This window comes from Callospermophilus lateralis, chromosome 4, assembly GCF_048772815.1.
Source record: "Callospermophilus lateralis isolate mCalLat2 chromosome 4, mCalLat2.hap1, whole genome shotgun sequence".
NCBI classification, from domain to species: Eukaryota; Metazoa; Chordata; class Mammalia; order Rodentia; family Sciuridae; genus Callospermophilus; species Callospermophilus lateralis.
Window position 1 is genome coordinate 25114248 of NC_135308.1, and position 27516 is coordinate 25141763.

General features: G+C 37.9%; 1 protein-coding gene across 1 annotated transcript in view; it reads left to right on the top strand.

Moving 5' to 3' along the window:
- Positions 1–27516, top strand: part of Galntl6 (polypeptide N-acetylgalactosaminyltransferase like 6) — a 1038819-nt gene that overhangs the window by 971893 nt on the left and 39410 nt on the right. The window contains exon 10 of the mRNA XM_076852362.1: positions 4128–4349. Coding sequence (XP_076708477.1) covers positions 4128–4349 — 222 coding nt within the window. The remainder of the gene's footprint in view (positions 1–4127; positions 4350–27516) is intronic.

Sequence of the window (27516 nt, forward strand, 5' to 3'; positions counted from 1 at the left end):
TCTGCACGACAGAGGGCAAGATGCCAGCAGTAGAAAAAATCCCCAAACAGGAAAAGGAAATGAAGGACATATGTGTGAACACCCACCCGTGGGAATCCCCAGAAATCTTGAGGGGGTCAAGGACATCTGAGGTTAAAGCACTTTTGTTTAAATTTCATGAAATGGGAAATCCGGCTAACACCTGGCTCCATGTGTACAAGAAAATGTCTATAGATGTAACTTCTGGTAGTTCAGGAGTAAATGATCACATGTATCTGTCTCCCGTTGTCCAAGTTTTAGACTCTTTTTCCTCTTGATAACTATTATTTGAACATCTCAGAAACTTTACCAATTTCATTCAATCTCAGAAACAGATGGGACAACTCAAGATTGAATTATTTTTCTCTTTTATCATTTCTGACAAGAAATGTTATGGGGATATCTCTGTTTCATAAGCCTACACAAGTTTTCACAGCTCTGAATGCTTAAGTGAGAAATACTGCTTTGCACCTACCCCATTACCTCCATGTATTTGAATGTGTATTTTGTACTCCTATATAAATACACTGATGAATTCAAATATGTGTATGATTATAACTATTTTCTGGAGTCAGTGGGTTTAGTCTGCAATAAAAGAACTACTCTGACAAATTAATATAGTATATTGTTATTTCCATAATAATGACCCCAGAGTGATTTTATTTGGCCAGCCATCTGTATGGTTTGAGATTGAAGGCTACTCCTTGACCATAATAACTGAAATCTTCCTCCTGATAGGAAATTCTATTTAGAGAACCTATAATCGAAGATGTCTAATGAGTTATTGGGTCATTAGAGAATGGACAGGATGTTTTACTTGTGTTTAAATGTTTATGGAACCGTCATAATTAGAGAGAAACCAGCCATCATAGTCTTTGCAATTATTATAAAATTATTATTACTTTCTCCTAGTGTTTTAGTCAACTTTCCCTCATTATGACCAACCTACCTCACAAGAACAATATAGGGGAGGAAAAGTTTATTTGGGCACTCAGTTTCAGAAGTTCAGTCCAAAGCCAATTGACTCCATAGTTCTGGGCCCAAGGTGAGTCAGAACATCTTGGCAGAAGGGCATGGTGGAGGAAAACAGCTCAATAAATAACAGCCAGGAAGCAGAGAAAGAGACCTGCTCACCAGAGACAAAAAAAAAAATATATACCCCAAAGACATGCTCCCAGTGAACTACCTCCTGCAACCACAATCCTACCTTCCCACAGTTACCACCAAGTTCATCCGTATCACTGAATTGATTAATTCAACTCTCAAAATCATTTTACCTTTGAATGGTCTTGCATTATCTCACACATGAGCTTTTGGGGAATACTTCATACCTAAACAATAACACCTGAAAAAATTTTTAAAAAGAATCAATGATTTGACATTATTCCTGAGATATGTGCATGGTCCTAATACTTCTGAAGTGTTTGAGAAATCATAAAATCTAATCTACAACTTAATGTATTTCAATTTGAAAAGGGCATGATGATGCACAGCTAACTGGCAAGTCTCTCAGTTACCAGCAATACAGTTTTCCTGAAGCTGACAATTTATCACCCACCCCTTTTACTTATTAATATTGCTTATTTGGATAACATTGATCATCATACTTTGAGCCATTTCTAAATCAATGTATCTATCTAAATTAATCAGTTCCTCTTTGAGGTGTTTAATAATATTTCCATTTCTGTTTCAAAAACCCAAAGAAACAAAATCTAGCCTTTACCAATGGCACTTCCTTTAATTGTTCCTATTTCAAGACCTTTATCAATAGTTATATGCATACCCTATGAATTTTTTCACATTCATTTATAATATGATACTTTCTTATTCCAACAGCTTATATGCCCAGATGAGCATGCACATGTGCTTGTATTCATGCAAGATGCTAGAGTTTGAAAAAAACAGATCTAGAAAACTGAGAGGCTGAGACCACAAGCTAGATGCTGGTGGCCATGGGTCTCTATGGAATTGAGTCTCCGCCAAGCTGCTTCAGCCTCATGGAGATGGGCTTTGTGATGTGTTGGACTACAGGCAGGAAAGCCATTTCTGCATCAGGATTAGTGTGTGGGGTCAGGATCTGATGGGCAGCTTTGGGAAAAGCATAACACAGGGTGGCAGTAGCTTTTGCACATTCATGGCCATCAGAATAGGCAGATGATGCTAACCAAGACAATGGCTGCTACATCTCCACCTTCACATCACCAGTCTTTGTACTATAATAAAAAAAGAAAAAAAAAAAGTCTTGCTGGGCACAGTGGCACATGCCTGTAATCCTAGCCCCTTGGGAGGCTGATACAGGAGGATTGTAAGTTCAAAGCCAACCTCGGTTACAGAAAGGCTCTAAGCAACTCAGTGAGACCCTGTCTCTGAATAAAAAATAAAATTAAAAAATGGAGATGTGGCTCAGAGGTTGGGTGCACCTGAGTTCAATTTCCAGTACAATAAATAAATAAATATCAGAAGTTTTAAAACTTATTTTCTCTTAATAAAGTCACTTTCTCATTATTCCTGGGTAACTTGCTTCTTTGCTTCTACTTTTTGATATCGTCCTAAACTTATTCATTTTCACTTATCAGAGAGATGTAAAAATAGTTGAAAATTAAGTATTTCCACTTTATTTATTAATTGAAATTTTTAAAAAAGATTACAACTACAGCCTAAAATCAAAAAAATTAATATTAACTAATTTCTCCCATTCTCTTTGAATCTTTTCATAATCTTCATAAAAATTGTCCGTCTGAAGACAAATAAAAAGAATGCATTTCATACAGAGCATTTGTCAAAATGAAATGTAAATGGCAAGATGATGCTACAGACTCTCACTTGGGTTCCATACATATATATAGTACATGTGCCATCACAGAGAGGTTCCTGACCCCAAATGAATTGGGAAATTCAGAAACAGTGGCAAGAGCTACTTTGATCATGTGTCAAGGTCAACTAGAGTGAGAGGAGTTGGAAGTGTATAGACAAGACAGTGGTGATGGGAAATGAGACAGCAAGCAATGATAGATGACTCCCCATCAGGGGACAGTTCTTGGACTGTCTGTATTATTTCCCTACCCTCCTATCTAGGTAATATGTTTCTCAAAAAGGGAGGAATAGAGGCAACCAAGAAACCAGAGCAGTCTCTGTGGCTCTGCCTCTTTTCTGCATCTTGCAGATGCAGAACAAACACAATCCATGGAGCGTGTGGAGCGGACTGATGGGGAGTCCATCAGGAGACACTGAAAGTAGATATTAGGAATAAGGTATCAAAACCTGTGACTCCAAATCCAGCAAAACTCTGGGCATGGTTCTGTCCTAAATTAGCAATTTTTAAGACAAAGTGATTTCCCCAAATATCACTAGTTTTTACCTGAGTCATTTTTGTCTCAATCTTATTAAAGTTCCCAAGAGAAACCGAATCAGGTCAATGCTCATTCCAGCCATGCACTTAACATAAGGAATTAATTTGAACTGGAAAAACAAGAACAAGAGCCTGTGGGACACCAGCCTTTGTTTCAAGCTGGAGGTGTCAAAACTGGTACCTTCTGGACAAAGGCAGTTGTTCCCTCTACCACTCAGCACCATAGAATTTGAAGGGATCTTAGAGAGCATCTCATCTCCACTAAAGCCCCTCCCAAAGGCCACAGGAACAGCTGAGTACGTATGACCAAGCCTAAGACCCAGGGTCTCCTATTCCCAATCTGCACTCTCCCTCTACTAATAATAATGACTCTATTTTTCATCCTACCTACATGTGCCAAGCATCATTCTAAGCAGTTCACAGTTGTTACCTCGCTGAGCTTCCTGCTCCCTGGTCATAAAATAACAGGCAGGAGAAAGTTGATATAATTGTGAGCCAAATCTTTACTGGCTCTGATAAATTAATTACCAAACCGGCATATGAACCCCATGCCAGAAGCAAACTATGCTTAAGGCCACAGGCCAATCATAGCACACTTCTTGCAGTTATGAAAACTCTCTTTGTTAACAAGCCACCAACCAAAGCTGCCTGAGGTTGTCTGATTTCTTTGATTCTTCTCTTTTCATTTTCTTCTGCAACTAAAGCTTCCCTTGGAGCATATAAGCCAGTAAAAAACAGTTTTTCTTTTTCTACTGCACAGAACCTGAAACGGGTGGCTGAGACCTGGATGGATGAATTTGCTGAGTACATTTACCAGCGGCGGCCTGAGTACAGACACCTCTCTACTGGGGACATCTCTGCCCAGAAGGAGTTGCGCAAACAGCTCAAGTGCAAGGACTTCAAGTGGTTCATGGCTGCAGTGGCCTGGGATGTGCCTAAATACTACCCTCCTGTGGAGCCCCCACCTGCCGCCTGGGGTGAGGTGAGGAAACTGTGCTCTTACCTGTGTGTGTCCATCTCTCAAAGCCTCAGGTGCTGGGAGGGACAGCTAAGCCTTCGTTCTTTATCCCTGCAGCCAAGCAAGATCAATTTAAATCACCTCAGATAAATGAATGCCCACCCTGTTTTTAGAAATCACTAGAAATAAGGATTCAACCCTCAGTATTGATAGTCCAACCCAGAACTATTGACCACTGTTGACTCCTCAAATGGGCTTTTAAAAATGTACCTGAAAGTCAGGTATGGTGGCGTACTCCTATAATCCCACCTAATTGAGAGGTTAAGACAGGAGAATAAGAAATTATAAGCCAGCCTGTGCAGTTCGATAGTAGAGTACTGGCCTAGCATGTGCAAGCACCTGGGTTCAATTCCCAATACCACAAAAATAAATAAATAATCAAGCAAACCTGGGAAATATTTTTACTTGAGATTTGTGAAATTCTGAGATCTTGTAGAAAATGAAAATATCTGTCATGACACAGTGCAAATAAGGGCAATCTGCTATCCATAATAAGATCCCTTGCTGTTCTCTATGCATAGCCCTGTTGCTGTTTTATATATGCAAGGCGATGGGGGGGGGGGCACTTGGCTCTTTTTCTAACCAGGGTGTATTCTGCAGAATCACGAAGGAATGCATTTCCATAATACATAGACTGTGGAATGTGCCAGAGCCATATTGGTTCCTGAAATAAGCAGTAACCTTTCCACCTTTGAACACTTCTACTTGATTTCACTTCCTGATGGAAAGAGCTGAATAGCCCCAGGTCCTAAATTTAAAGTATCTGTCTTTTGACATAAAAAGGACTATTGGGTTCCATGCCATTCAATGTTGTTACTGTAGCCATTTCCCTATAGAAATGAATGTGCTGTAAAGCAAAGACTAGTATCAGATAAGGTGGATTTCTCCTAACAATTTAACCTGCTTTGAGCAGAGGATATCAAGGGGTAATGCAGGCTGGGCTGGGCCAGATGCCAACACTGTCCCAATTCTCCAGCCTTTCAACAGCCAAGGGCTGTCAATCATTTTGGAGGAGATTTTTGATGTCATCCTTGGCTTTACAGTGTGGGTGAGACGATGCCATTGCTTAGTTATTGTCACTGGCTGGAGAACTCTGAAAAAAAAAAAAAAATTTTGCTCCATGGTGTGAGAAAAGAGGCCAGAGCGTTCAGGCATCTTTTCTGGTTGAGTTGTCCCAGTTCCCTGGAGAAGATGCATTTACAATGTCACAGCAACTTGTTTTGCTGAAAGAATCCAAGAAAATGCCTTTCTCTGCCTGGACCTGGAACACCCCAGGTATGAGGGAAAGAGTCAAGGCCATCACCTCAAGCTCCATCTCCCTCCCCATCACACCCTTTTTTTTTAGGGGGGGGGTGCGGTGTAGGTGGTCCTGACATTTTCAGCTTATTTGGCCTCATTCTTGCCATCCTAAATATTTCATTAAAACTTCCCTGGAATATTAGTATTGTTCGTCTACTTGTATTGATTTTAGCTCCCTGTCCTGAGCTTAATTTACAGCACTGGAAATTTAAAGTACATACTAGGAAGAACTTTCTTAGCCTAACATATTAGAAAGCATGAAGATTTGTTACCCAATAAGTGGAGAGTTTCCTCCTAAAGCTTTTTGGTTAATTATCTGTCTGTCAGCTTCCCATGGTAGTTTAAAGGCTGTCCTAACAAATAACTAAGGAATATACTTGAAGACCCCCAGAGTATCATTGTGTGATTTAACGCTGGGTTAAAATCTCATCAATCTTTTTCCTGCCTTATGTGGCAACGTAAATTTTTGTTCCTATCTGGCTACCACTTCAAACTGCAATTGGTCATATTTTCTTATATTACCTGATTAATCCATAACCTGAATTCATAAGGCTACCTGTTTGGAAATAGACTCAAAGCTTCCATTGAGGAGGTTCTTGAAAAAATACAGCCTGCCAGAAATAATCAAAACAAGAGCCACTGAAAGACCCAGTGGGCTATAGCAGTGTGTTTTCATCCTTATACCAATTGCCTGTCACCGCAGGTCACTTGCCCCGAGACATTGCATTTATTGTTACTGGTTTAAACAATCAGCAACTGAGATCGGATTTTTTTTAACACGATGGCTAATTTCTTTCTCCCAGGCTTCAAAACAGTAAAGAAATAAAGGATGTATTTAGGTTTAGGGAAGAATAAAATAAATGGGAGTATAGTTCAAGGGCCAGTGCTGATCAGTTACATTTGCTGAGAAGAGATGGGGGTGTATACGAAGACCTAGAAGACTGAAGAAAGGCAAAAAAGAAGAGAAATCAACAAACAATAAGGCTTTGCACTAGTAAATAGTTTTGAAAAGAATCTATTTCCCAGGTGGGACAGAATCCAGAAAGAAGTGAAAGATGCACATTGAATTCCGAAGGCAAGTGAAGTATTTGTAATGCAGCTTAATCTAAATGAAGTGATGAAAAGAGAGTGTTTTAGTCAGCTTTGGCATGGCTGGAAGCAAAACCTGACAAGAACAACTTAAAGGAGGAAAAGTTTATTTGAGACTCATGGTTTCAGAGGTCTCAGTCCACAGAGGGCCACTCCGTTGCTCTGGGCCCAAGATGAGGCACCGTGTTAAGGGTAATGATCCAGCAGAGGAAAGCTGCTCAGCTCCTGGTGGGGTCAAGAAGCCCAGGGAAAGCTGGGAATGGAACCACCATTTGACCCAGCTATCGCCCTCCTCGGACTATTCCCTGAGGACCTTAAAAGAGCATGCTATAGGGATACTGCCACATCCATGTTCATAGCAGCACAATTCACAATAGCCAGACTGTGGAACCAACCCAGATGCCCTTCAATAGATGAATGGATAAAAAAAATGTGGCATCTATACACAATGGAGTATTATGCAGCAATAAAAAATGACAAAATCATTGAATTTTCAGGGAAGTGGATGGCATTAGAGCAGATTATACTAAGTGAAGCTAGCCAATCCTTAAAAAACAAATGCCAAATGTCTTCTTTGATTTAAGGAGAGCAACTAAGAACTGAACAGAGGAAAAGAGCATGAGGAAAATATTAACATTAAACTGAGACGAGTGATAGGAGGGAAAGGGAGAGAGAAGGGAAAGTGCATGGAAACGGAAGGACACCCTCATTTTTATACGAAATCACATATACAAGATTGTGAGGGGAAAGGGGGGGAAGGGAGAGAATGGAACAACAACAGATGAGATAGAGAGGGAAGATGAGAGGGGAGGGGAGGGGGGGATAGTAGGGGATAGGAAAGTTAGCAGAATACAACAGTCACTAATATGGTATTATGTAAACATTGTGAATGTGTAACTGATGTGATTCTGCAATCTGTATTTGGGGTAAAAATGGAAATGCATAACTCATTTAAATCAAATGTATGGAAGATGAAAAAATAAAAAAAATAAATAAATAAATAAATAAATAAATAAATAAAAAAGAAGCCCAGGGAGAGCGGCCAGTAGGGAGGATGCACCCTTTCAGGGCACACCCGGCTCACCCACTTCCTCCAACCACCCACCACTTGCCTACAGTTACCACCTAATCAGCCCGTTCAAACTAGGAGGGACTGACGAGGTTACAGCTCTAATAATCTATTCACTTTTACCTCTGAATATTCCTGCATTAACAGGAGCTTTAGGGGGATACCTCATACCTAAACCATAACCAAAAGGCTATTTTCTAACTCTATATTGTAGAAAAACAAGCTATTTCTTAATAGTGGATTAAAAAATGACTAAAAGTTTAGAATATATTTGGGGAACAACTTAATCTCTGAAAAGTCATCTTTCAAACTGTTCACATGTGTCACTCTTCCCCCTTTTGGATTTTTTTAAGTAAAACTTTTTATTTTAATTTTTTTAAAAAAATAACAAAAATCTAGATTAACTGAAACCTTGCCAAAGTCGTAAAGAAAAAAAAAAAAGTTCACATACACCTTCACCCAGCTGTTTCTTCTGTTAACATTTTATATTTAACAACCTCAACTGGTCTATTTATCAAGTTAAGTCATTAACATTGGTACAATAGTAATTGCTGAACTACAGATTTCATTCAGAATTTGCCCGTTTTTCCACCAATGTTCCCTTTTCTGTTCCAGAATCCAATCCAAAAAAGTTTATGGCTCTTTGATGTCCCATAAACTTTCAGTTAATTGTTAGCCTAGGCAAAGCTCCTAAGTAAATGTGATAGGTCAGCTGCTGTTTTGTAAGAAAGTGAAAAGATGAATGTCGACTCTGGTTCTTTTCTAGTAACTCTAGGAGGAAACCACAGACCTCCAGCAACCAAGCGCAAGCATCCTGTATGGCAAGCAGGGCCACCTGTTTCGCACCAGTGCTTGGGATAGTTTCCACCTGCTTCTCTGGGCCCACCTGACTGACTCTAAGTAAACGATGAAGTGCTTAGGCGGCTTTTGGCTCCAGTAGTTGGAACTCAGTTTGCTCAGGTTATGCTGCAGACCATAAACAGCCCATAAACAGTTGCTCATTTCCCTGACAAATTTAGCCTCAAGACTGCACTTCTCTCCCAAATCATCACCCTGTTCTGCCCTTCCTTTCCCTTTAATATCAACACAGCCCATTTAAAATGGGGGATGAGACCACTCTTCCACTCAGAACCTTTCAAATCCTACCATCTATCTCTATGAAAATCAAAGATCCTAAATGGTTTCACCCCTGTGCCCCCGACCCTGACCCCACCACCATCATTTACTCACCCTTGTTTACCCTTCTCTAGCCACACTGGCTTCATTGCCATTCCTCAAACAGCTCAGGCACAATCCCACCTCAGGGCCTTTGCACTTGCTTCTCCCAATACTTAGAATCCCCCAACCCTAGGAATCCCAAGTGTTATCCCATCATTCCTTCAGATCCTGGCTCTGTCTAGTCCCATTCACCTCTCTCCTACTCTGCCCACATGCAGAGCTTAGTGAGCTCTCACTCTCTCTCACCCAGGGGAGGAGTCTCAGCATCACTCCCCCATTGGCCAGACAAAAATATACCTCTTTGGAAATCTTGACCAGAAGGACAGTTTGCATAATTAAATCTCAGGTAACCAATTCTGATGGACAGTCAGATCTACATCCAAAATATTCACTTCTCTCAATTTAAGGGAAAGAGAAGAAATCCTAAAGCAAAAAGCTTCTAATCCAACAATTTCCAACTCTCTCTACCAGCTTTCTACTTATAAGGTAGGCAGAAGAGATGAAAGCTTTGACTCACATCTGAGCCAGGCAGTGGCCCACACCTTCAATCCCAGCTACTCAGGAGGATCACAAAGTTTGAAACCAGCCTGTGCAACTTAGCAGGACCATGTCTCAAAACAAAGGGCCAGGGGTAAACCTCCTTGGTAGAGCACTTCCCTACCATGTGCAAGGCCCTGGATTCCATCCCCAGCACTGCCAAAAGGGAAAAAGAATGAGAGACATCTGATAGAGAAATACTCTCCAGAAGTCATCCCATCCTCCAGTTCCTTAGAGTAGTGGGTGGAACTGCGGAGGCAAGAGGGCCCAGAGAGACCAAGCAGGATTTTGAGCCACAGAAGTCATATCTCCCTTAGTATCACTCAGATAGAAGCAATGTGCTTTTCTGGGATGCTATTTTAGATGAGGTAAGAACAGGTTTGAAGTGGAAAACTCTTCTTAAACTACTCACATATGAAGTGTCTCTTTTTGTGTCAAGACTCTGAATGAAAGAAACTGAATTTCCTATTATTTTTCTCCTTCTTATCCTTTCCCCTTCTTAGAATTCATGAATTTGCTAAAGTCATTTATAGTATTCCTTTATAGTCCAGAAAGAAGAGTTCTACAGAATTCTAAACATTGTGTGTAAGGAGGCAGAATAAAAGATGTAAAACAGACAAAGGTGTCTTTTCTAAACAGTGCCATAAATTCTTTTAAAAGGTGTCTACTTACTGTCCTCAATGTGCCAATCTCAGCACATCCATTTGTCATCTTGCAATTGTGCAAAACTTATTTTGAATCTTTATTTTCAAAATTCATCTCAGTACCGAACTAGTTTGGCTGCTTATTTAAATTCCTTTACCAAGATGAATGTCACCCTGAATGGAAGAACGTTCACAAAGACAGTCACCCAAAATAATCTCAGTTCTCCTCTGTTTGGAGCTGTTGCTCTTGACTTCTTTTCACCTGCTTGCTTCCTCTTTCATCTAATGTTCTCACTGTGCACAAAGCTTTTCAAATTCCTCCACATCAGCTTACATGAAAGAAAGTTCAACACTAGGAGGTGCATTATCCAAAAGACCATCTTACAATGTGATATGGCCTCTTTCAAATTCTGTTTGAGCACTACTGATGAGCGATAAAGTTAAAAGGCCAGTACTTTCTGCACAGTGAGCAAAGCTTCCTCACATTCTCGAGGGAGAGCCAAGGCCAGGTTTCCTGAGTTCCCCTGCAACCGGGTCTTGAAACTAGAAAAGCTGCAAAGTGAGATTGTTCTATTGTTCCCTTAGCAACCATGCAGGGAATCATCTCTGCCACCCGAGTGCTATAGATCATCCAACCAGATCTTTAAATTAAGCAGTCATTCAAAGATGATTTGTCATTCTGAGTGTATTAGAGTTGACTTGATCTGTCATTTATTTTCTCAGGCAGAGGCAATGCTGGTAGACTATGCTAATTCATCTCTCTGGAGCTCAACAAAGCAGTTTAGAAAAATGTAAGGACACATAAAGAATTGCATTATCCTTTCAAATTTTTGCTATATGTTTTCTGAATTCTCAACAGTTGCGACGGGGTTAAGAAGACAAACTTCAAGTGCCTTACAACAATTTTAGTCCCATATTCCCAGATGAGCAAACTGAACATCTTAGCGCCCCCTTGGTGGGAATCTGACTCAAGTCATAATGGAATCAGAGGTGCTTCAGGGCTAACAAATGTGTTTTTCTTCTTCTATATGGCATCTATAAATATGCCAATCAAAACTTTTTATCTTTTCTGTTTATTTTGTTCATTCTTAAAATATGGGTATTTGTATTTGATACATACTTACACACATAAATATATCCTGGCTCATGTGACAAGAATAAATGAAATTTCAGGAATCACCATGAATTCATGTCAGTATTAAATTTTCTTTATTTTTATTTTTTTAGTTATTATTTTAATTGTACAACTTTATGTAATATCATGTGAGGAATGATAAAAGCTCTCTTTCCCACAATATTCTTGCTTATAAAATATACTGGAATTTCTCATACTAAAAAAAAAAAAAAGAACAACAAAAATTATTTAATTCATTAATTTAAAACAGGGCAGCCACATAATTTTACTTAATTATGCAGACCAAACAAAACATTTAGAATAACAAAAGGAAAAACAAACATGGATATCATCTTATGTAAAATTGAGGACAAGGAATCCCCAGGTACTCTAGAATGTGGACTAGTGTGACCTAAACAGCAGACAGCAGATGAGGAATTGATAAAAAAGAAAAAGAGGAGTGCTGACACTTGTCCAAGGAGAGAACTCAGAAATCAACAACAGATATTTGCCCCTAAAAAAAAAAAAAAAAAAAAAAAAAACAGAAGATCCTTTACAGACCAGAAACAAAAACAATCAAACCAATGAAATTCAGACTTCCCCACAGGCTATAAGTTAAGGACCTCTGCAAACAGACCACAGGAAACCAGTTAGGAGACATGGGAATGTACCCAAGTCATGATGATGCGAACACTCAAGAACACTCCTGTTTTGGAAAGACAGAGACTCATCCTGTCCCCTCCTCACACCCACACAATTTTACTTTTTAATCTGATGAGATGGATCTAAAATGAAACACTGGAGATCCCAGTAGAACTGAAGCAGCCACGAGAAGGAGATGGTGATTGACCTCAGAATGTACAGAAAACCACATACATGTAAAAGTAACAATTCTGCTTCGGAAGGAACCCTAGGCCACACAAAGTCAGAGACAGAAAGTTTTTCTAAGACAGACTGAGTCCTTAGAGATGGGAGACAAGTCTAGATAAAAAGGTCCTATTTTTTAAAAGTTCACAACAACAGAGAAGAGAGCCCTACACAGAAACCTTCTTCTAATAGTCCAATTAACTACCTCATTTATATATGGAAAATATAAGCAGTTTATAATAAAACCCCATCTAGAAATACAAGGATAAAGATAAAAATGAAACAAATATAGTTCCAACAGATAATGAAAATATGGTGCAAATGTAACCACAGAGAAAGTAAAGACTTCAGTGAAGGTGAATTTCAAAATAAACTTAAAGAATCTTAGAAACAATCAAAGCTTGAAAGAACCATATTAATCAGAGTTAGAACAGCTCAGAAATGAGATGACTAGAATAGAAACACGACTTTATGGAAAGAGAACTGAGAAAACTCAGGCCTGAACCACGAAAGAAAGAAAATCATTTCAAAAATGAAGACTAAATTAGAATAAACAAAAGAGCCAAGAAAGACCATGGAAAATAAAGTAAGAATAATTGAGGGTCAAAGGGAAAAGTGTACAAATAAAAAAGAAAGAATCATCAGAAGATTGGAATAACACATTCCACATAGAATCCCCAAAAAGAAAGCACCTTTAAAAAAATATTAAATCCTATAATTCAAGTAAACATAAAAATAAAGGGTTTGAATCCATGTACCCTTTAAGAGGAACATATCTGGGAAATTGTTTTTTCCCTATGCTGGGAATCAAACCAAAGACTTCATGCTTGCCAGGCAAGTACTTTACCAGTGAGCTATGCCAGCCCCACAGCCCTGATTGTGTTTTAAATAAAGGGGGGAAAAATGAACATTCAAGTAAAAAAATAAATAAATTACAGATGAGCATGGCAGCATATACCTATAATCCCAGCAACTTAGGAGGCTGAAGTAGGAGGATCACAAGTTCAAGGCTAGCCTCAGCATCTTAGTAGAGCCATAAGCAACTTAGAAAGACACTCTCTTAAAAGAAAAAATAAAGAGTTGGGAGTGTAGCTCAGTGGTAAAGTGCCTCTGGGACAATTTATGACATAATTCCTGTACCAGAAAAAAAGGTAGACTTTTAAGCTCATTTTTTACCATAAAACATTAGAACAGTATTGTAAAGATGCTCAAGAAAATAAAATAAAAGGGGCTGGTTTGTAGCTCAGTGGTGGAGCACTTGTCTCACACATGTGAGGTACTGTTTTTTGTTTGTTTGTTTGTTTGTTTTTCTTAAAAAGAGAGAGAGAGAGAATTTTTTAATATTTATTTTTTTAGTTATCGGTGGACACAACATATCTGTTTGTATGTGGTGCTGAGGATCAAACCCGGGCCGCATGCATGCCAGGCGAGCGCGCTAGCGCTTGAGCCACATCCCCAGCCTGAGACACTGGTTTTGATCCTCAGTACAACATAAAAATAAATAAAATCAATGAAGTAAAGATATTTTGTCCGGGGGCTGGGGATGTGGCTCGAGCGGTAGCGCGCTCGCCTGGCATACATGCGGTCCGGGTTCGATCCTCAGCACCACATACAAACAAAGATGTTGTGTCCACCGAAAAACTAAAAAATAAATATTAAAATTCTCTCTCTTTGTCTCTCTCTCTCTCTCTCTCTCTCTCTCTCTCTCTCTCTTAAAAAAAAAAGATATTTTGCCCATCTTTTTAAAAAATCTTTAAAAAACAATAAAATAGGAGCCAAATATTTTATACCCAAACTATCATTTAAGCATGAAGGCCATCAAAATACAGTTATAAACATTCAAGTACTTAGGTTTTGTTTTACCAAAAGCTTTTGTGAGGAATATACTAGAGAATGAACATCAGAAAACCATGATCTGTTTGCAGAAGCTTGGCAGAGGATTATACAGAAGCTGGCTGTAAGGACAGAAGTATATACAAATTACATATGGTCTGACAATGTAGAAATAATACAAGTAACCAATGGGAAAGGCAAGTAGAAATAGATTTGCTGATTATCCCATGGGCATCGACCAGAAATAAAAGAATATCACATGTCTAGCCACTGGGGGAGAGAGAAAAAAGGCGGGAGGAAGTATAGCTAATTTTGGTATTGCTTGCAGAATGGTACAGTTAGGCATTACCTAAAATAATGACTCTTTAGATATTATATAGAATATTAGTGTGAAAGTGGCCGGTCGAACAAAACACAATCCATACTAAATACCAAAGATTGGAAACAGAAAACAGACCATATGATGAAAGACTTTCTAGATAATTGTAGATACATAATAAATCAATGTCAGAACTGAAATAGAACATGTAAGAGAATCTATTGAAAGAAAAAAATTTGGACTATTTAATACTATAAAGCAAATTTAACTCTCTGCTATCAATGCGAGACCTAACAAAATCAAAATCAAACAAAAAGATTAAAAATGAAAGAATAAAAATATCAAGCACGTTCAAATAAGACAGCAGAGTCTGAGATCTTCAGATCGAAGAAAGAAGAACTCTAAATGGATGGGTGGACTAAAACAAAATATGTTAAATTTTAAAGAGATCAAACAAGACATTAAAATACCAAAAGCCACAATCCACTGAAAAAACACATTCCTAAAAGCAGAAACTATTGGAAAGGCAAAGAGAAAGGGAAACACACCAGAAAAGGACACCTTAACACACCTCTCTCAGTCCAAGACTGAAGAGGAGGAACAAAACTAATAAGGATCCATAGAACCTGACCATTAATCAATAATGTGGATCTGATTTGCATTTCTAATACTTAAATACTTTTTGAATTTGCCTTCTTTCAAGTGCCCATATCTAAAAGCATGTTACTTTTACAAACAAGAATTTGCGCATATATAAAAAGAGATCCAAACCTACAATTAAAGAAATAAATACCCTATAATCTTGAATCTGAATTGGAAATTTCAGTATCAACTTACGCTAATTTTTTCCAGAAAAATACCACTTTTGTAGCTTTGTCCACTGAAAATTTCTTTTAAAACATTTTTTTCAATCTAATTTCAGTGAACACACCTAATTTCCTGTTGTGATCTCTAAATCAAATTCCTTTCTAAACAAAACTAATTTTATTGAAGAGATGGGACAGAAAATGTAGAAGGTGGGTGGGGATATTTTGTTACTGTAAAAGGCAGAGAGGGAAGGAAGCCATCAAAAGGTCAAATGGATTATGTCAAAGGACAGAAAAGTCAGCCGGAAGTGAATCTCCTTGTTATAGAAGAGACAGTATGAACATCAAAAGAAGTGACTTAGTTACTTAACAAGAATTGACTGTACAAAAAGCTATAAAGGAATAATGAAACTTTTTTTTTCAAAGAGGATAAGAGAGATAAACAGACCAAATAAAACTCATTGGTCACCACTGGCAGTTGCTAGGACGCTGAATCACAACTCTGAAAAGAAATATTTACAGGGAAAACAAGCATTGTCTTGCTTTTCTGGTAATAAATTCAAAAGAAAAAAATTAACATTTTGCAATTCATCTAATGCAATAATTGAATCAAGCAATGATCATCATTGAATAGTAAGGTTGTTAGACAAAATGTTAATGACAAAATTTATAATAAAATTATCAAGCAAAAAATCACCTACACCCACTGATTAATTTTTGCATTGCTGAAATATACATACATTCTGACATACAAAACAATGTGAGGGACTTTACACAGCCATAAAATCAAGAATCATTTCTCAAAAAAAATAAATAAAAAAAATTAAAAAAAAAACTCACATGAATCAAATGTATGAAAGATGAAAAAAAATAAATAAAAAAAAAATTTAAAAAAAAAAAAGAATCATTTCTCTGAAATATTCTTTAAAAAAAAAACTGACACTGAATTAAATGAAGCCTTTAGCTCTAACTTTAGTGTTCAGGAAATTCAAGAGTAGAACAATATTTAAATAGCACCTCAAGCTAAATCTAGATGGTAGCAGCCCAATTTCTTCCATTAGTCCATGGCAGAGAGAAAAACAGGGAGGAGAAACTCTTCTAGCTTACAGGACACTCACAAGGCTCAAATATAATAAAATGAAACTCATCTGAATCACAAATAGAATAAACTAACCAAAACAGACATGTTGAGACAAGCAAGGCAATGTGAATGTGGACCAGATACTAAAGGATATTAAGCAATTGCTAATTTGTGGATGTTTTCTCCCTATTTTTCTTTCACTGTCACTCTCTCTCACTCATTTGGAGAAGTTAATTGAAGCTTTAAGATGAAAAGACATGTGATGTTTATATTTAAAATTCTCCAGCAAAACAGGAGGAGATTGGGAAATGAGCAAATGAAAATGTATGGTAAAAAGCTGATGGTTTACAAAGTTCAATGATTGCCTCATAGAAATTTTCATAATGAAAATATTCTAAATGCATTGCCTTTGAAGGTATATGTGAACATAATATCTATAGGAAAAGAGTAAGCATAAGTATGTTTTGGGTGATGTTGTAGGTAGCTAAACGTCAGCATTTTTATTTTACTTGTACCCCAGACTAAAATCATTTTTCTGTATAGAAATACATCATTATATATTATTGTGTTTGAGACAATGCCTTAATAATATAACATTTTACTCAAAGTTTTTATTAAGGATATTTAATAGCCCTATCTTAGAACTCAGAGCCCGTATGGAATACATGAGACAAGTTGTTGAATAATGTATAAGCAGATGGCCCGTTATTATCTGCCAAAATATCACATGTGTATGTGCATGTCTCTCTCTCTCCCTCTCTCTCTCTCCCTCTCTCTCTCTCCCTCTCTCTCTCTCTCTCTAGATTGAAACACTGATTATTAATCTACAGAACTTTTTACCCGTAATTAAAATAACTTTTGAAATCATACTACAATTAGTAAAATTTATGGAATAATTCATGTTTTCAAAATGCTTACTGGAAACAGTTTAACAAACATTCATGAAATGTATGGCATTGTTATTCATTATTTCTACATAGCAATAAAGGCCACACAGAAAAAAGAGACAGTAGAAAAGAATCACTATCAAACCATATTCAGGGAAGATTCTAATTACCACAACCAAAATTACTATCTAGCAATCTACATAGTCTGAGTTAATCATTTAGAAGGTCAAAGTAATCAGTCGATTTTACACTATAAAGAAATAATCCTAATAGCCAAAAATATTTAAAACCCTAAGACTCAGAGGCCACATAACTGCAAAAGATAAGCAGGTGCCCAAGTCAAGGCTTCTCAAATTATCATGAGCTTATCTCTGCAGAGGAACTCATCCATGTGCCCAGGCATCCACAGAGGCTACAGGAAAGCAACTATCTCCCCAAAACATCAGCTTTACTGAGAACTTTGTAGACACATAACATCATATGTTACAGAATAGAATGTACACAGTATAATATTTTTAAATAAAATGAACACTTCAAAAAAAATATTGTACTTCATTTTGAGTTTGCTGACTCCCCAGACAAGGGTTCACCTTCTCTGTTGTCAGCCTGGTTCACGTGGGAAGGGTTGAGAGACATCAATCAGCCTATGGAAAAGGCTGGATGTGTTAAACTCTCTCCTCCTCAAAGATCCAGAAACTCGTTCTTTCCTAGTCCTCACAATGATCAGGCCCCAAGACTGACTCCCCCCAGCTGAACTGCACAGAATGCCGAGATCAACACCAAAATGTCCATTATTCATAGACAATGAAAGCTACAGCTTCCACAAAACTCAGAAATCCACAGGTGAACCATCAGTGCTTTTCATTCTCTGACAACTACATAGGCTTCGAATGTTCACTGGAAACTTCTGTGTTGATATTGCTTGAAAACATTCTCTCCATGTGAGTAGACCATGTAGGAGTCAAAAAGTTATCTGATGAACACAGAATCAATAAAGATGAAGAGAATGCTTAATGGTATCTGGATGCCAATGGGTTTGGAAATCTGTTGCCTTTAGCCTTAAATTTTCATCTCCACCCTAAGGATAACACTGCCATTGAGGCTGGGACCATTTGCAGTAGCTGATTACCGTGGGCAGCAAGCATGTCAATGGCACTGCCAGCTTTTCCTTCAGTCTTTCCATTACTGAATATGATTCTTTTCTAAGCTAAGCTCTTAGGTAAATCTTGGTGAAGTTTTTATGGTCCTCCTGTCTCCTTCAGGTGACCTTACACAACTACTAACTCACCTAGCCAGTGTTCATTTTTATTCTTTTATTTTTTTCACTCAGGAAATATTAATGGGCCAGACACTAATCACAAAGGTTGAATGGTGAGCACCTCGGACATTGTTCTTGCTCTCATGTAGCTTAAGGACTAGTGAGATCTAATGAGGGTGAGCTGTTTTCATCATTTTGATGGACAGACACCTCACTCACCAGATACCGATTAAATCCTAGAGTTCTTGAAATCCTCTTTAATGTGCATAATGACTTCTGATCAGACCGCGTCTCCGCAATCACAGCATGGCAGGCGTGACAGAATTGGAACATGCTGTTCTTCAATAGTCCCAGCCTGTGCACTCTGAACAAAGAGCAAATCCATAATTCATGCCTTTCTATTAATAGGCTACCTGATGTAAGTGCATAAAAATGAGCATATAAAATGCCATTTTATAACTCCCAAATTAACATTTGAAATAATTAGCAAAGTGCTAAATATCCATTAACTTTCCTCATTCTTTGTTTCTACAAACATGAATTGATCACACTTTGCAATACATAAAGTGCGTTGTACAATGTTGGGTAAATGCAAGGGTAGAAAAGAAATGACCAACTTTCTCAATTCCTTGCAGGTCAGTATACATGCTCAGTTCTACTGAATTTACAGGCACCTGTTTCTTCAAAATCTAGCTCCAATGCTTACTGGATATGTTAGAATCAGACAAGTTACTTTAATCTTTCTCAGTTTTTCTCAGCAGTAAATGAGAATGAAAGTCCTTCTATTGTAGAGGTTGTTGGGGGTTAACTATACTATCATGTAAAGTTCTTATCTCCACATCTGGCACATGACAAATAATCATCAGAAGTCACCTGTTAGTACCGGTAGTCATAGTGGCACTGATAACAATGATATAGTAGTAATAGTAATTTGCACTTTCAAATTAATGGCTAACATAACTGGAATGTGATTTTTGTAAGTCTCTAGCCATCTCTCAAAGTCAAAAGAATGCAGAATTTACCTCAAGATTCACATATGTCATAGACCTCGATAATGAAAATTTAAAAGACCCAATGCCTAAAAGAAATTCCTTCCATGCCAAAGAAAAGACATGGAAGTAAAAATATTCTCTTTTGAAGGAGAAAAAAAAACTGTTTTTTCCCTTCCTTAAAAGGTCCAATTTTCCAGAGCATGTTCTGAATAAAAGTTGTAAGCTAAGTAAAGAAACCGAATGCGCAAGTAAAAATTGTTTCCAATAGTGTATGATTTAGGGTGACCTTCTGAGTGATAAAGGGAGGTGTTCCAGTTCTTATCTAGTCTACACCACAGTCAAACTGAACAGGGTGAAATCAAGGTGGCACATGCTTATAATCCACATGCTATGTGGGACCCTGAGGCAGGAAAATCACAACTTCAAGGCAAGCCTCAGCAACTAATCGAGACCATGTCTCAAAAACATAAAATAAAAAGGACTGGGAATGTATGATAGAGCGTCCCTGAGTTCAATCCCCAGTACCTTAAAAAAAAAAAAAAAAAAAAAAAAAAAAAGGTTTTCCATTAATACAATAGTCCTCTACTTTTCCTCCTCATCCTCCCTACCACCTGCACCCCCACAAATGAATTATAAAATTGCTCAATGAAGTTAAAAGCAGACTGGATTTGCATCTTCCAGCTCATTCAAACACTTCTCTGGCTTTAGGGACCCTTTGAATCATAATGCTGGTGATGCAACTGGGAAGTTTGGCTGTGACTTCTTGAGCCGTCCATTGAGAAAACAATCTTGATTAGTTCCTATATGAGATAGTATGGACTGAAAGGGACCAAACCTCAAATAAACCAGGATTAAAGAGGTAAAATGAAAATGCTCACCACCTTCGGCAGCAACTGGATCGGATCTTCACCTCCTCTAGCAATCCCCGTCCCTTGGGGAATTTCCAGACAGTTCCCTCTCCTATGACAATCACGTACCATCACAGAGAAATAGATATTTTACACCTTTGTAACTTTTCTCCTTATGTGTAAAATGGCGGTGAAACACCTCATGGGTGTGAGCTATATATAATCAGTTCTAAATACACAGAATTTTTTTTTTAATTCAGAGGCCATATGGAGCACAATTCTCTTCTAATGTTCACCCTACAGCAAAGGAATTCATTCCTGCTTTATATGAGCCGCCACTCTCCTCCAGTCCCCACAGCTTGGCACCTTCCCTTTTTGGGGTTTATAGGAATCAAAAGCCACTCTACCAATCAAAGCACTGCATGATATTTTTGTACTGTGGCAAAATACATATAACATGAAAGTTGCCATTTTACCCAGTGGCATACCAACTCAGTGGCAGTAAGTATATCCACATTGCTGTGCATGCTATCTCCAGAACTTTTCATCATTTCAAACTGAAACTGTATCCATCTTTATTAGTCAACTCCGGCTGCCACAGATTGAGTGACTTGAACACAAATTTATTTTCTCATAGTTCTGGAGGATACAAGTCTGAGATCAGGGTGCCAACATGGTTGGGTTCTGAGAACTCTCTTCCTGGCTTGAGGACTGCTTCCTTCTCTCTGCTGCTCACATGCCTCTGAGTATATTGGGACGGTTGGGAGACAGCTCCTTGACCTTCTCTTCTTATAAGGCCATCAGTCTTACTAGATTGGGATCACACACTTAGGACTTGGTTTTGCCTTCATTACCTCCTAAAAGTCCTATCTGCAAATACAATTAGATAGAGGATTAATCCTTCATCATACAAATTGGGGGAAAAGAGGACAAAATTCAGTTCATTGCACCATTAAACAATAACTTCTCATCTCCCCTCCTCCATCCCCCGGTAAACCTTTGTTTCTACCAATTCAACTTTGCCAAGCACCTCACATAAGTCGAATCATGCAATCCATTTTCTTTTGAAGCTGGCTCATTTCATTTAGCGTAATGTCCTAAGTTTCATCCATGGTGTGGCAGAACTTCATTCTGTCTTAAGAGTGGCTAGTATTCCACTGTATTTACATACTACATTTTATTTATTCATTCATCTGTCAATAGACACTTGGGTTGCTTCCACCAGTTGACTATGTTGAATAATGCTGCTGTGTACATGAGCATAAAAATATTCGTTTGAGTGAATTGCTATATCACATGGTAACACTATGCTTTAACTTTTAGAGGAAACATCACACCATTTTCCACAGTAGCTCCACCAACAGTGTGTACACATTCCATTTCTTCCACGTCCTTTCCAGTGCTTGTTTTTTTACATTTTTTTTCTTTTTTAAATAACCATCTTAGCAGATGTGAAGTAGTATCTCATTATGTTATTAATTTGTATTTCTCTAATGACTAATAATGTAACACCCCTTTTCATGTGCTTGTGACTATTTATATAGCTTCTTCAGAGATAACTGATGAAGTCTATTGCCCATTTTGAATTGCAGTATTTGGATTTTTTCTAAATTTTAGGAGTTCTTTATATATTCCAGGTATTATCCCATTATCATATATGTGATTTGAAAATATTTTCTCCCATTCAGTGGGTTGTCTTTTTATTCTACTAATATCCTTTGATCAAAAAAAAAGAGTCTTTAATTTCAATGAAGTCCAATTTATCCACTTTCGTTTTTGTTGCCTGTGTGTTTGATGTCATAATTCAAGAAGTCTTTGCCAAATCAAATGAAGATTTTCTCCTTTTTCTTCTAAGAGTTATATTCTTTTAGCTCTGACATGTAAGTCTTTGATCTGATTTGAGTTAATTTGTGCACATGGTTTAAGGTAAGGATCCAACTTCATTCTTTGTGTGTGAATATCCAATTTTCTCAGCACCATTTGTTGAAAAGATGATTTTTCTCTTCAATGAATGATCTTGGCATCCCTGTTAAAGATAATTTGATCTTATATGTAAGTGCTTAGTCCTGGGCTTTTTATTCTATTCCATTCTTCTATATGTCTGTCTTTATGTGGGTCCCACACTGCTTTAATTACTGTTAGAAAGCTTTGGAATGAGTTCCCCGACTTTGATCTTTTTCAAGATCGTTTTAGCTATTCAGGATCCCTTGAGATCTGTTTCCGAAAAAAAAAAAAAAAAAAAATCACTGTTTGCTATAGATTATACTGAATCTGTACATCACTTTGGATAATATTAACATCTTAATAATAGCAAGTCTTCTAATTCATGACCACAGGATGTCTTTCCATCCATTATGTCTTCTTTAATTTCTTTCAGCAGTTATAATATTTTCTCCAAATGTTTCTATGGGCTGGCTGCCCTCCTGCCCAGACAGCTCCCAACTGCAGCTCAGCAGAACCTCCAGGTTCCTCTCCCTCTTCTTTCCTCATCATGGGACATCTTCCACTAGAATAGATCCCATGAGGGAAAATCAGAGGTAGAAACTCTGCCCTCGAGGTGATATTCTACTAGGTTGTCCTTGTTTCCAGCTTCTTGGTGTCTATGTGAGTCAGCGTCACAGTTCCTCTAGAATTGCAATTGCTGTCAGAATGGCCCTAACCTCTTAGACAATAGCCAGTCAGCACTTGATATAACTGCCCCTATGACTAATAGCCAGAGGGAGCTGGCCCTGAGGTACACAGTTGCAACAGGAGACTTCACAGGCTCTTCATTCCAACACAAAGTTTGGAATCCCAGGTCTGCCACTGATTAACTGTAAACTCTGTATTGTGCAGCAGATTGAAGGGTGGCCTACAAAAGGGTATGTTCACATCCTAATTTCTAGAACCTATGAATGTGACTTTATTTAGAAAAAGGGTCTTTTCAATTATGTAGGAGATGATCCTGGCTTATCTAGGTAGGGCCTAAATCCATTGACAAGAATCCTTGTAAGAGAAACTCAAAGATAGGTAAAGAAGATAAAAAAAAAGACCATCTGAAGACAAAGACAGAAATTGGAATAAGCAGCCACATGCCAAGAAATGCTGGCAGCCAGCAGAAGTTTGAAGAGGCAAGGAACAAAATCCCCTCTAGAGACTCTGAAGAAAGTGCAGGCCTGCCAACCCCTTAATTTCAGACTTCTGGCCTCCAAAACTAAGAGAGAAATCATGTGGGTGTCTGTTACAACAGCCACAAGAAACTAAGTTGTCTTGTTTCCTCATTGCAAAATATGAATAATCACTGTACCTATCTCCCAGAACTGTGAGGGTTAAATCAAATAATCATGGAAAGCAATGAACGTAGGGCCACAGCAAGCACTCCATAAAATGTTAGCTACTATTAGTTGCTGCCATTGAAACCCTGATTAATGTTACAAAAGGATGGAAGAGGCAACACATTACCTAGTCATACAGTGCCAGAGATTTGGGGAAAGTAATTGTTTCTGCATGGTAAGCTTCCCAGTAGTGGGTGTGTGCTTTTTTTAAGAGGCAAAAATTACAGCCCAGTTTTTGTTTACTGAGCCCATGGGGTACAGGGAAAATATCACTCTGTGCATTCCAAACAGCAAATACCAAGTTCCACATACATTTTCATCTATTGGGGGTGGGGAGAAAGCTACATATGTAAAAAACATGTGGAACAGTCCTTATGGGCCACCCGATATATAAAACAAGAATACTTTATATGCTAAATTTTGTGTCTATAAATGTGTGCATTTTTCTGGAGAGTTCATAGCTTTCATCAAATTCTAAAAAAAGAATATGGAAGTCCCCCAAAAAGTTAAAAAATCATTTACATAAAAGGATGACACCAACATCCTTGAACAAAAAAAATGAAGACCAGATTCAAAAACATAAGCCAGGCAAGTACCACATTTGGCCAAAAACTCAAATCAAAAATTCATTGCTGTGTTTTTCCCAGGACCTAATTCATTGATGAGTCCGAATTTGGTAAGACATTAAGAGATGAATGAACAGCAAGTGGCTTTGACACACTAAAAATCTCTTGAGTAGGTTTGATAAGTGAGATAGTAACAGAAAGTGGGTATAAACATGACCAACAAAAAGTCTAGTAATAAATTCTTTAATTGAAAAATTCTATGTTTAAGGAAGCCTCTTTGTAAAATTCTGAGATTAATTACAAGAATAATAATAGACAATTGTCATTGTGATCTGTCTCATTCATCAGAAGAGAAACTAGCTCAAAGATAGTTAACATTTTTCTTCAGTTAAAAAGCAGTTATTGAGAAAGTGCTATATGAAATAGACTGAATTGTGTCCTCCCAAAATTCATGTTGAAACTGTAACACTTGAGTGACAATATTTGAAGATAGGATGTTTAGGGAAGTAATTAAGACTAAAAGAGGTCATAAAAGTTGGACCCTAATTCAATAGAACTAATGTCTATTTATAAGAGGAAGAGACACCGAGAGGTGTAGAGCACATAGAAAAAGCCTGGTGAGGACACAGCAAGAAGGTGGCCATCTGCAAGCCAAGGACAGGTCTCAGAATAAACCAAACCTACCAACTTCTTGATCTGGAACTTCCAGCCTCAAGAAATGAGATGTAAATTTCCACCATTGAAGCCACCCAGTTTGTGGTATTTTGTTACAGCAACCCTAGGTGACTAATACACTATATACCCAAATCAATGCCAGGTGCTGGAATTATAGAGATTATTAACTCAGTTTCTCCTCAAGAAAGTCTCACTGGTTTGAAGTAACACTGAGAGCCACTGCCAGAAACAGAACCCAGCCTTTAACCTCCTGAGGCCACCAGAAGCTAATGTTGGTCTTGCCTAACTTTCACTGAGCTGGCCTGGACTGGCTGTTTCCAGTTGTACATGCACCCAGACTCATTAAGACTAGAACTCAAACACTGTTGACTTCTTAAAAACCTTTTCCTGTACTGCTTTGATTTGTTTTTCTGTTCTGTTCTATCCTCTCACTCTCTCCCACAGAAAAGAAGTCTTGTCTTTGGTCACCAACCATTGATATCATGTTCCAACCAAACCACAACCAGTTCATTCTGGGAACTATCATTGAGACTGGCAAGACTAACCACGCTGAAAGAAATCTGAGAGGAGGAAGATTAAATAAAATGCTTAGATTAGAAGTAAATGAGAGATTATCATTCAGAATGCTGACAGGAGCATTTGAATGTTTTAAGATTATTATTTTAACTGTTCATAAGCAGAGGCCCTGGAGTAGAATTTTTTTTTTTTTTTTAAGAAAGAGTGAGAGAGAGTGAGAGATTGGGAGAGAGAGAGAGAATTTTAATATTTATTTTTTTTAGTATTTGGCAGACACAACATCTTTGTCTGTATGTGGTGCTGAGGATCGAACCCGGGCCGCACACATGCCAGGCGAGCGCGCTACCGCTTGAGCCACATCCCCAGCCCCTGGAGTAGAATTTTTGACATCACTTCTTTGGATAGAATATATTTCCTTTTTACAATAAATAGCCTTCAGTTTTCCCTATCGATTTTGCATGGATTTCCCTTACTATAGAAAACAGTGATGAAATGTTGGTCAGTGTCACTCAGAATTTTAAGGCTAGCCCTCTAAAGGTGCGCTATTTCTATTTTCCCGTGTGTTTGATTTTATAGCAGTAGGTAAGAAGTAGGGATGCAGATATTTTTTTACCAATCCTCAAGTACGAGCTTCAAAAAATGGAGTTGATATGGATTCAAAAGGAGAGGCCCACAGTAAAATGTTGCAGGGAAGTAGTTATATCCTGAAATATTTTATAAATATTATAGTTATATGCAAATGCAATTTGAGGTGCCCACATATTTTTCTTTTAAACATCCAAGTCACCTCATTCAATATGTTCACTATATACAATGGTGATTAAATCTATAAGAGAAAGCTCAGGCCCTGAATTATTTTAGCTGAAAAAATAAAGACAATTTGCTGCCCTTCCTTGGAGAACTGGCTATTAAACTCAAGTATGAGTTCAAAATAATTTACTTCTCTAGAGAACTTTAAAAGCCCGCTGATTATCATGTGTCTCAGGGATTTTGCTGCCACTCTGTCCAGGGTCCAAGGGTCATATCCTTCTCAGAATCAGCTCTATGATTCTGATTGCAGATCTTCATTAACTAACAATTTTAAGTCTTACAAGAGTTTAACAACTGCCTATTAGACAAGTATTTAAACCTGCCCACATTTCAACCACTTGACTTGAATTCAAAGAAAGAATTATTTTATCGAGACACCATGTTGTGTGAGTAATTTTTCAAGTGCTAAAAATTGCTTTATCTTCAAAGCCTGTGGCTATTGCCCTTGGCTTTGAGGATAATGTTGGAAGCAGTTTTTCATGATTGTACTAGAACTGGAGCAAATCTCAGATTTATTGGCAGGGTATACATGAGACCAACCATTGGAAGAAGTGTTTGTATTCATAAAATAGCGCTCCAGGAGAAAAATGACAGGAATATTAAATGTCAAGACATTTGTTAAAAGAACAGTTCCTCACCCAGCACAACATAGCTCATTCTGAGGAGATGTCTTCTCTTCTTTTTCTGAGTGACAGTACAGGAAACACAGTGATCAACCATTTCTGATTCTAGAAGTTCTCCCAGATCATCTGGGGCTGAAGGGGGCTACACTGCCTCTCTACATCATGCAAGCCAACGTCCACTGTGGTTTGCCCTTTTGGTTTTTTGTTGTTGTTTTGGAACTGGGGATTGATCTTAGGGACCCTCAACCGCTAAGCCACATCCCCAGCCCTATTTTGTATTTTATTTAGAGACAGGATCTCTCTGAGTTGCTCAGTGTCTCACTGTTGCTGAGGCTGGCTTTGAACTCATGAACCCCCCACCTCAGCCTCCTGAGCCCCTGGAATTATGGGCATGCACCCTCACACCCGACTCATCTAAACTCTTGACACAGGTTCAATTAGTGTTATTGGAAGCTTGGGAGGTGCTCTGCCTAAAGGTTCTCTCTCTCCACAGAAAACTGAAAAATTCATATTAGTTCCTGACTTTAAATGCCTTTCCTAACTTTCAGATATCCTTTCCATGAACTTGTCCATAGAGTTTTTCTAGAGTTTTCTACAGAATTTTTCTTAAACTTTCACTGTAAATTTTTCCATCAGGTTTCATTTTCCCTCCTCCTAGATTCCTTTATTTTATTTATCAGAGTTTTGTAAACTGCAGGGAGAAAAGAAGGACTCAAATAAACCTCTTCTCAACTACTACTTACAACTTTTTAAAAAATATATTTCT